This window comes from Engystomops pustulosus, chromosome 2 (genome assembly GCF_040894005.1).
Source record: "Engystomops pustulosus chromosome 2, aEngPut4.maternal, whole genome shotgun sequence".
Taxonomy (NCBI): domain Eukaryota; kingdom Metazoa; phylum Chordata; class Amphibia; order Anura; family Leptodactylidae; genus Engystomops; species Engystomops pustulosus.
Window position 1 is genome coordinate 176,209,026 of NC_092412.1, and position 11,413 is coordinate 176,220,438.

Consider the following 11,413-nt stretch of genomic DNA (forward strand, 5'->3'; position numbering starts at 1 on the left):
CACGGGTCGTGAAAGGGTTAACGACGTAAGAAGTGAAAAAAAAAAAAAAAACTATAATTTAAAATGTTGCCCTTATCCTTTAGTGATCCCTTTCCATGGCTGCAATGACATTAATGGGGTTCTGCATATGCAGTGTTTACTGCACTGTCTTGCCTTCTTAGTCCCGATTGACAGGTCTCACTGCTACTAGTACTTGGGGACCATCTGCCAATATTAAACTAAAGACATATACAGCTGTGTAAGATATACGTGGGAAGATTTATCAGAAGAAGTGCCTGAGAGCAGGACTGTTCTAATTGCCCAATTACCACCAATCAGGGCTCAGCTTTCATATTCCCCAAAGCTGGTTATAAAATTAAAACTAAAACTGAGCTTTGATTGGTTTCCATGAACAACTAGAATTGTTTTACCCCAGTCACTTCTAATAAATCTCCCCCACTGTGTCAAATGTTTAACACTGTGCCTTGCTGGAAAGTTGAGAGAGAGATCTGTTAAGGTCATGTGAGCAGGGTGATGTCATCCAAGGTCCTTTACTCCACAAAATTTGCAACGCCTACCCCATGTATGCATCAGATGCAATAAAATAACATCATTCCTCCATGGACTTCTAGTTCTCCCTATGTCTCCAGCATATATTAAGACCCCATTCATGTTGTTGGCCCCCTTCATATTGCGCCCCACCCCCATCCTGCAGTCTGCAACTTGTTTCAGTGTATTTAAAAATAACAACCAAGTACTCACCTTTCGCCGTTCCCCAGTAGCTCACCTACTCTTATTCTTCCTCTGCTGCTACTACGTACAGTGAAGGTAGCAGATGGGGTGATGTCATCCTCATCACATTACGCCTGTGGGCCTCTGCTGCATGTAGCTGCAGCAGGGGAACAGTGATGCACCGTCATCATATTAAACTCCATCTCTGTTCAGAAAGTGCAGAGTTGAAGTCCCCGGCGGCCTGGGGGCAGAGTCAGTGGCCGTCAGGATGTTGCGCCAAAAGATTTTGGGTTTCACGGTGGGCCAGTGCGACCCTCTGCATATTTTGCTGAGGCCACTGCTGAGGTCCATCATTGGCTGATGTTAGAGGATACAAATAGTCACAATAAACATCTGCGGCCAGCAGGAAAAAAAAAAAAAAAAAAAGACTGAAAATTTTGACTGTCATATGGCTACACGTATATGTGCAGAGAATAAAAAAAAGTCACCTAGGACAGGTTTCATAATACAAAGGTTTCTTTCAGGAGCTATAAATAGATAGTTGCATTCACACGCCTCAAGTATAAAAGCAAAACATAACTAAAAATTGCACAATAGTTTCTCAGATATATATATACACCCCCGATACCCATCTTAACTCATATTTTGCACTGTGTATGCAGAAATAAAATATGAGCATGTAGTCACATAGGGGTAAGTGCTGCAGGGAAGGTCACTTGGCACTAGTCTGGTTATATAACACTTGTAAAACCAGATATGCAGGTTGCAGAGCACGACAATCTCTATGGTTGGTTAAAAACAAACACAGAGGCAGCTGAAAAGTCTAACATTCCATTAGATAAGTATTAAGATACGGAGACTTGACCCTTTCATTCATACTTAAAGGACAGATTTACTGATGGTAGATTATTAGTACATGCCTCTCTGTCCCATCCATCTGTGCTGGAATCTTATTTTCTTCTTCGCTGGAATGGCCACATTTTTAAGAAAATCTCTTTAGTATGATATTCAAATCAGGGTGAAGGGCTCTGCAGAGTCCCTAAGGGCAATGGTAGGATTTAATTTATTCACGCCCCTGGTACTATGAAGGAAAACATACTATTAAAGAGGACCTGTCAGCCATAACAAAAGCACTAGGAGCTGCTTACTAAAGACCACGCTCAAAGCGGTATGGCGTATTCATGAGGGGGAGATCCAAGGCGTAGCCTCTACCCCGGACCGCCCCGCCCACTCCGTAGGCTGGTGGTGACTCCTGAGCTTCATGCCGCGATTTGCCAGTGGCGATCAAAGGGTTAACACCTGCGATCAGTGCTAGCACCGAAGGCGGGTGTTTGCTGCATTGTGAGCCCTCTTCATACTCCTCCCCCTTCCGCTACAGGACGTTCAGGAACGTCCTAATGTGGTAAGGGGTTAAAATCTTTCTATTAAGTGTTGAACTACATAATAGAAATGTGTCCAAATGCCCAAAACACAATTTTGTAACATATAAAAATGTAATAAGTGATCAAAAGGTTGTACATTCTCAAAAATGGTAGCCATGAATACCTCATCTCACAAACAATGATATCTTACACATCTTTCCGTATACCAAAGTTTGAGAAAATTATTAGCGTCAGAGGATCTCGAAACGAAGAAATCTTTTTATGTACAGGTTTTTAAAATGTATTAAAACACAATAAAACTTGTGTGAATTTGGGATCTACATGATCGTACCAACCCAAAGAATAAAGTAGACGTGTCATTTCCAGTTCACAGTGAAAGACAGAAAAACGGTGCAATAAGATGTGCAAGTGAGTTTTTTTTCCCCCCAAAAAAATGGGAACAAAAAGGGGTAAAGGGGTTAAACAACAAAAGACCCTTGCAATTCAAGCAAGATGTCCCTTGCAAAGAACAACCCATTAGGGGTGTTTTAAAGCCACTATCACAAAATAACAAACCAGCTGATGAATATCCATGACAGGCACAGCCTAAAACACACTGGTAGAAGAATAACAGCAATGCAGAAAAGATTGCACCATCCAACACTGCTGGGACTTTGGTTCATTGTGAAGTCTCAGCTGAATACATCACATACGATACAGTAAATACTTGCATTATATTTTGCAGTCTGACGCTGGGCACAAGTCACAGGGATCTGGTATCCAATGCTATCAGATCAGACATGTGCTACTTATCCATAACTTTTTTAGTTATTTTCTCAGGCCTCATGCACACAGGCATATACATAGCCCCACTGCAAGAGAGCTGTATCCACGAAAAAATATGATGGACAGGCATCCACGTGACCTGTTCTCCTGGGCAAACTAGTGCAAAACTGGGTCGCACATGGTGCATATCTTCGTTTGCAGACAGTTCTTTTTGCATTGCCATAGACTTCTACGGAGAGACAGTGATACAAAATGGCAAAAAATAGGACATGGTCTCACGGGCAGTTCACACAGGAGAGAAATACGATTATCTTATAGATTGCCGTATTTCCAATTAAAGTCAACGGGGCCTAGTTTTCAAAACCAAAAAAATTGGGGTGGCCTTTTTTGTGTCTAAGAAGTAAACAGCTGTGGGCATGAGGCCAAAGTCATGTAGGGCGAATTATCAAGGCTTGTAGAATCGTATAATTCATTGCATACGCCTTCATATAGCTGCAATTCACATCTTTGAATATTTTTGCCTTATGCCAACTGTAACCTGCAGGCATTCCTGACAGGCAGGGATTGGAGTAGAATTGGCTGGCTGCACAGGACCAAAGGGCCATCCCTAACATCCACCAACCAAAGAAAACCCGTCAGGCATAATAACCCCCTAAACTAAATATATTTTCATAAAGTGCCATTAGAAAGCATTGCCTCTATCCCTTCATTGTCCCTCTACATGCCTGTAAACTCAAGCAATGAGGTCCTAAAGCTGTATGCAAATGACCTGTGAAATGTCCAATGAGTCATTAGCATATTCAAACTGTCCAGCTTATTCATGAGTGTGTGTGTGTGTGTGTATACGAGATATTACCATATACATGAGTGACAGCCTGTATAATGATGTGGGGTGTAATGTCTCCTCCATGTGCTTCCTAGTGCTGGTGGCCACGACCCCTGCAGCCTGTGTCTGTATAAGATACAACCGCTCCAGGTAGCCATGTTATAGCAGAACATGTCAGATTCATGTGTAGCTGATATCTGTGTCTCTCACATATGTCTATTAGGAGGGAGAGCATGTCAGCAGATAAAGCACAGACACTAGCGATGCTTTACTATACATTACACACAGACATGAGCAGGGGGAGGAGAGGGGAGGGGTAACAGGGGTGACATCACTGCCTCTGACCATGTGACCAGCCTCATTTACATAACAAAGAATAGATGATTTTAAAACGATTAATGTATGACTTGACTAGATAAAGGCTGTTATGGAATCCTTGTGAACTGCTCCAACAGGTAGTAGTGACAGGACTACTGACAGAAACCTGATGACAGGTGTCCTTTAAGATCTTAATTAAAAAAAAGCTATTGTCAGAAGTGTCTCCGCAAACTACAGATGATACAAAAACCACAGATGTGTAGTCACCAAGCAGTCCAAGAAAATACATACTGATGAAGACTGTTATAAAAATGTGAACCATCTGCATAGTTTCACATTTTTGTCACAATCCGTTTGGCCAACAGCCAGGGACTCCATGCATTATACATCTTTGTGATGCAAGGACTCCACTGCGCTCGGTCCATGAGATCTGACCAGCACAAATGTGCTGTATGATATTAGTCGGTCGTAGGATTTTCTGCTTGTCACTAGAAATGTTAAACTGTTTTGTGCCTCTCATGGATTCGTAAAGCTTGCAACACTGCACACCTAGTCTGCCCACCCTGTTAGGGTCAGTTTAAACCTACGTTCACACCTTCACCGTTACCTTCCATTACTAAACGATAACGGAAGTCTAATTAATCAATGATCATTGATTTCAATTGGGGTTCTCCAGCAACATACAAATTAGCAGGATATTAGGGGCTAACTTGCTTGCATGGGATCCCTATGGATGACGAAAAAAAATGGCTGGTACCCCGGCTCTGTTCATCTCTATGGCACTGATGGAGATTGCCAAGGACAGCGTTCGGAAATCTCCATCAGCACCACAATGATGAATAGAGCAGTTGGCGCATCTGGGGCTGGGATGCAACGGACCGCTGTTCTTGTGATCCTTAGGGGTGCCATCACAGAGACCCCACCAAACAGCTTGTTAGCCCCTATTATTCTGTGGATAGGGGATAATTTGTATGTCACTAGAGAACCCCTTTAAAGACAATTGAAATCAAAGACCTTTAGACTGATAGACTGATGACCTTTAGACTTCTGTTTTGTAGGTCTCGGACACTAACGGAAGCAGCGACATACATGTGCACCACTTCCGTTAGCGGTTCCGTTATTTGAGTAGAAAATTGGATGAAAGCATCAGGACTATTTTTTTCAGCCTACTTAAGCCTAAAGAAAGTGGTGCAAATGGACATTAATAAAAGCCATTAAAAGACTGTGGTTACCATTTTAAGGCTGCATTCACACTGATGTAGCACACGTCAGCCGCACTGGAGATGAGAAGTGGTCAACCGTCACTTCTCCATTGCAATGCATTACGTACAGGCCGTAAAACGGGGAAAGATGGGGAGAAACATAGAACATATCCTGTGTATGGAGCGGTTCGGTGCTGCACATCTGTGGTAGCCCCAGGGACCGGCATGTGCCCTGAGGCTACTGGCTTCTCTTCGTGCCGGGTTCCGCCTCCAGGCAGGACCCGGCTGTCAGTAACTGAGCATACGTAGAATGTTACTCACACTGTACACTGCAATACAAGTGTATTGCAGTGTAAGGTCTTGAACAAGCGATCGGATCAAGGCTTCAAGCCCAAGTCTATACAATAAATCTAAAACCATATTGAATCCGCTCGGTGAATGAGGTAAAAGAAAAAAAACACAAAAATCAAATCCCCTCACAAAAAAAAAAAAAGTTCTAAAAAGTGATCAAAAACAAGTTACGTACTAATATAATACGACTGTTTTCGCAAAAAATAAGCCCCCAACTGAACCCATCAGGTCTATACAGAAGTTATGCCTCTGAAAATATTGGTTTTGCTCAGTAAAATTGAGCAAAGATAAGAAAAACTATATAAATTGCACCATAATCGTAGTGACCCAGAGAATACTGATAAATTATTATTTTTATATTATGGCGAGCGGAAAAAAAAGTGCTAAAAATCAAAAATAAAAATTGATCATTTTGTTTTTGTCCCCTTGAAATATTCTCATGAATAAGCTATAGACCCCCTAAATGAATTATCTATACATTGTATCTCACCCCGCAAATAAGAAGCCCACATATGTTCACATTAACAAAAAATAAATTACATTTTATAGCATCTACATTCTGACAATACAAATCTGCTGTGAATGGCGCAGCTTCTATTCTATGCCCGGCCGTGTGCCCATACAGCAGGTTACCACCACAAATGGGGAATCGGTACACTTGGGAGAAATTGGACATCAAACTTTGCAGAGCATTTCATCATTTTATTATGAAAGTGTCATTTTTGCCCTAAAAGAATGTATTTTCCAAAAAAAAAATCTAAAGTTTCTAAATGGCACTTCCATTTTGATTTAACCCATGTGAAATACAAAGGGTTAATAGACTTACCAAGTTTTTTTTTACATATGTTGAGGAGTGTAGTTTCTAAAGTGGGGTAATTTATGGGGCTTTACCATTATTTAGGCCGTGAAATCTGAGTTATCCCTCAAAATGTGAGTTTTGGTAATTTTCATGAAAATTTGAATAATTGCACCTAAAGTTCTAAGCCTCATAACATCCTAGAAAAATTTGAGAGCCATAAAATACAATTCCAACATAAAGCAGATATTCCGGAAATGTTGGTTAGCAAGCTTTTTGGGTAGTTTAACTATCTGCCTGGAAAGCAAAACATTTCAAACTTAAAAAATGAAGAATTTTTTCTGAAATTTTGCAAAATTTTCATTTTTTTTCAGAATGAAACGCAAAACTTATCACTTAAATTTTACAACTATCATGAAGTATGATGTGTCTCGAGAAAACAAACAGTCTCAAAATCACCTGGATATGTTAAAGTGTTCCAAAGCTATAACCAATTATCGCGACAAATGTCAGATTAGAAAAATTTGGTAATTGAGCTGAAAACAATCGTCAGTGATAAGAGGTTAATAAAATGATAACTCAAATAAATGTACTTATACATACAATGGCCTTTATATAACTATTCCTTGGCATAAACTTGAAAAAATAGTGGAACACACTGGACTCCCTGATTTGTCCAGAAACATCAATATGTAGAAAAAGACGAACCACAGAGTAATTTTCTTATAAAATATTTCGCTTTATATAATTCTTGTTAACACATTAGTTACAAAAATACAATACGTAGAAAAAAGTTTTTTCTTTATAAATAACTTCTGAGGGTATACCTCTAAATGCAGTCCTTTGTCATTAAACGGGTTGCAAGAATGCAAGTTTCACTGTACCGTGGCCAGGGCCAATTCTAGACTTTTTGCTGCCTGAGGCGATAACTGAAATGCCGCCCCCCACCCCATATTAATACATCACTCTCTTCATCAATTGAAGTGTACAGCAACCCTCATTTAAGTATTATGCTCTTCAAAGGTTGTGAAGGACCTTTCCTGATGCAGTGAGGTACGGAACAAACACTGTGCACCACTATGAACACGCCAGTCTTTTTGAGACTCACACACCGCTTTCAAAACTATCAAAGTAGTGCAAGACTAATACATCCCGTACACAGATAGTGATTGCCAGCAGATAAACCTTCATTAAGCTATTTCTTCCAATACCCATATACACATGCATGATCGGCTTGTTTTAGCATGCAGGTGTAATAAATGGAGAAAAAGCAGAAGAGCATCAGAACATAACACTGAGCCCCATATGTATGTTGGCAAGCCAGACCTAATTGTGGCGAACATTCATTAAACTGAGTGACCAGAAAAGAAACTGCTGCGCTCAGTTTATATGAGTTTTGCCCATGCAGGGAGCGCCACATTTTTTCTTCCAGTCTTCATTTATCTGGTGCACTTTGCCTTATAGTGAGTGCCATGGGCCATTAAATGCACATTTACATCACACTAAAAATGTACACATTCCCCAGACACTCTTACTACATGCATATACACATTCCATATATATTCATATTATACACAGATACATGCAATACACTCAGATCAAAAATAACTACTTACATTTTTTCTAGATCTTGCAGATGATGCAGCAGCTGGGGGTGTCATAAGATAAGACGGGGCCACTGATGAGGAAGGGAGCAGCTGAGGTGGGACACAAGTTTGGGCTGCTGGAAGGATCAGCTTCAGGGAAGGAGTTGGGCATCTGTTGCATTACTTTCCTGTCCTCCTGTTCGACTTCCTGTGTCCCTGTTAATTCTTCCCCTTCCCTCCTGTCACTGCCGACTACACAGTAAACTACCAGAACAGTGCAGGAGAGGGAGGGGAGACAGCAGCAGCAGCACACAGGACAAGTCTGCTGAAGCTCCGAGCTGGTGGGCGGGGCTTACTCTCCCTACACTGCAGAGCACAGGAGGATCAGCTGTATGTGGAACCGCTGCGCCCTGCAGCACAATCCCTCCCGGACATCACAGGCAGCCAGCAGGGGCATCCAGGAAGCCAGTGCCGCCCATATGCTACGCTGAGAGAACTGATTACAGTGCCTGGGCAGCGCTGGTGCTAGAAGCAGCAGTACACATGCAGGTACACAGTGGTTGGGCTGTGCACCGCCGCCTCCCTCAGAGCTATGTCATCTGCCGCCTGAGGCAGGATTTTCATCCTGCCTCATGGCAGATGCGGCCCTGACCGTGGCTTGTAGAGACATCTCACAGGTATTGATTCAGCAGAAGATCAGGTCATATCGTCAGTCACTTCTTAGCAGAGACGGCGCTTGCATGATTACTGTGACGTTTCGGAGGTCACGCCTCCTTCCTCAGACATGCGCATCTCTGTCTGTCTTTCTCATTTATACAAAAAACGCCGGAAGCGTAACTGCATATAGGTATGTATACATTCTTTTGTTAATATAAGGTCACCATAACGCATAATTATTTAACATACATAGTAACACATTAATGCATACAGAAAAACCTTTTTTTTTTTCTTTTTTGCACGAAAAAAAAGTTCAAAAGTGAACGTTCTCCGTACAAACAAGGAAGGCTGACAGCAATCAGAAAAACACATTAAAATTGCATTCTTCATTTATTAAATCCTAACGGAATAAATGAAGAATGCAATTTTAATGTGTTTCTCTGATTGCTGTCAGCCTTCTTTGTTTCTACGGAGAACGTTCACTTTTGAACTTTTCTTCGTGCAAAAAAGAAAAAAAAAAAAAGGTTTTTCTGTATGCATTAATGTGTTACTATGTATGTTAAATAATTATGCGTTATGGTGACCTTATATTAACAAAAGAATGTATACATACCTATATGTAGTTACGCTTCCGGCGTTTTTTGTATAAAATGAGAAAGTGCGCATGTCTGAGGAAGGAGGCGTGACCTCCGAAACGTCACAGTAATCATACGAGCGCCGTCTCTGCTAAGAAGTGACTGACGATATGACCTGATCTTCTGCTGAATCAATACCTGTGAGATGTCTCTACAAGCCACGGTACAGTGAAACTCAAAAGTGGAAATTGCATTCTTGCAACCCGTTTAATGACAAAGGACTGCATTTATAAATAACTTCTGAGGGTATACCTCTAAAGAAAACTATTATTTTTGTAACTAATGTGTTAACAAGAATTATATAAAGCAAAATATTTTATAAGAAAATTACTCTCAGTGGTTCGTCTCTTTCTACATACAATGGCCCACATTTATTAAAGCCCCTGTACCAGTTCTTTTCAGTGGAAACTGCTTGCACATGTATTTTTAAACTGCACAAGACACATTTGCGAAGCGAATGGGCCCTCAGATGCACAGTCAGACCATGCGCCACATTTATCATGCAGAGTCCGACAGAGTTGTGTCACACAACCTATGTCAAAGGTGCACCAAAAAAAGTTGGTTCATTTTGCCGCAGCAGTCCAGGGGGGCGTCAGATTCAGGAAAAACATGTGCCACAATTTATGAATCTGGTGCCGCCTGCACACTCCACAGGTGAAGTTTGTACTATTTCTGATAAATGGGGGCCAATATACAGGCGGTCCCCAGGTTACGTACAAGATAGGTTCTGTAGGTTTGTTCTTAAGTTGAATTTGTATGCAAGTCGGAACTTTATATTTTAGAATTTTAACGCCAGACAAAAATTTTTTGTCTCTGTGACAATTGGATTTTAAAAATGTTGAACCAGCATTAACAATAAAGCTTGATTGCAGACACCTCTCATAACTGTTACAGCTGTTTATTGTAGCATGGGGCCAAAGTACAGTTAATTACCAGAGGTCCGTTTGTAACTAGGGGTCGTCTGTAAGTCGGGTGTTCTTAAGTAGGGGACTGCTTGTATACATTTTTTTAGACTTCTTTTTCTACACAGCGACAAAATCCTGACATTGGGTGCTTGATCGATTCAGTGCCACATCAATAAATCAATATGACCTAGTAAACACCTTTATGTTTGGAAGCAGCATATTTTCTGTGTTTGTAAGAAAGCCAGTATCTTACAGCTCCTGGATAAGTCTCCAGTTATGAGTAATAGGTGACCATTACACTGCTTTCTTCCTCACAAAGCCTGAATGTGAATGTAGCCCCAGCCTTTACCCCCTGGTGAATAGGGTCACACGCTGCCCTGCTCTCCAGCCCTCAGTGTGCGCACCCCCTGCACAGGTAACAGCTCTGGGGCTGGACAATTTCCATTGTTCATCATGAGGAAGAAGCATTGTGACAACACACAGCAGTCGCAGCCTGTCACCAGGACACACAGCACGGCTGCTGCCGGGAGGAACTTGTCTCATCACAGATGGAACTCAGCGCCCCGTGCCCCGCTCTGAGGGGAACTTCACAACCTGCCCCTGAATGTCTCACCCGGTGCGTTTCGTTCCCCAGGATGTCCAAGGCCACGGACTGGTTGCAGTTCCCTTCGGTGCGGGGCGATGCATCAGGCACTGCACTCGCACGTCGCACCCGGGATAGCAATGGCGCATCGCGCCGCAACATAACGGAGCGTCCATCCAGCTGCTGGGCAGGGAGCAGAGTCCGCACTGAACACAACACGAGCAGAAACACAAGGGCTCGCAGCCTTGTCCCTCCAAGGAAAGCCATCCCTAGGCGAGCTTTCCCGAGCCGCAGCCAGCACACTGACAGGTACAACACGGCTAGCCGCCGATTGGCGAAGGAAGACGTCACTCCTCCTGCGTCTCTTCTTCTATTGGTCGGTGAGCTTACAGCGCCCTGCTGCACTCCTCCCACAGTCAACATCCTTGCTAAGCAGGTGTCACCTCGGAAGCTTGTCCCTGATTGGTTCTTTCAGTAATGGTCACTTGTGATTGGGAGACTGTGCAGGGATAATATTTATGTGCGGTTCACGTGCAAGGTGTGTTCTTCTAGCGCTATGAGGTAAGTTCTACCCAGTGAGCGGCAGTAAAAGTTCCTACCTACAGCACGAACTAGCAGCAGTGACCTTTATGGTCACACATGAAGCTTTCCAGATGCAGCTTACCATGTCAAAGTCAGGAGTGGAGGAGAAGCTCC

At 42.4% G+C, this 11,413-nt stretch overlaps 1 protein-coding gene across 2 annotated transcripts in view; it reads right to left on the reverse strand.

The window, feature by feature from the left end:
• SORT1 (sortilin 1) overlaps positions 1-11,068 on the reverse strand; it is a 62,827-nt gene extending 51,759 nt beyond the window's left edge. The window contains exon 1 of one of the 2 annotated variants that reach the window (XM_072137372.1): positions 10,748-11,068. In XM_072137372.1, coding sequence (XP_071993473.1) covers positions 10,748-10,984 — 237 coding nt within the window. In that variant the 5' untranslated portion in view covers positions 10,985-11,068. Of the gene's footprint in view, positions 1-7,967; positions 8,125-10,747 lie in introns of those variants that run through there. The other variant, XM_072137373.1, reaches the window with a different exon arrangement.
• Positions 11,069-11,413: the final 345 nt, after the last annotated feature.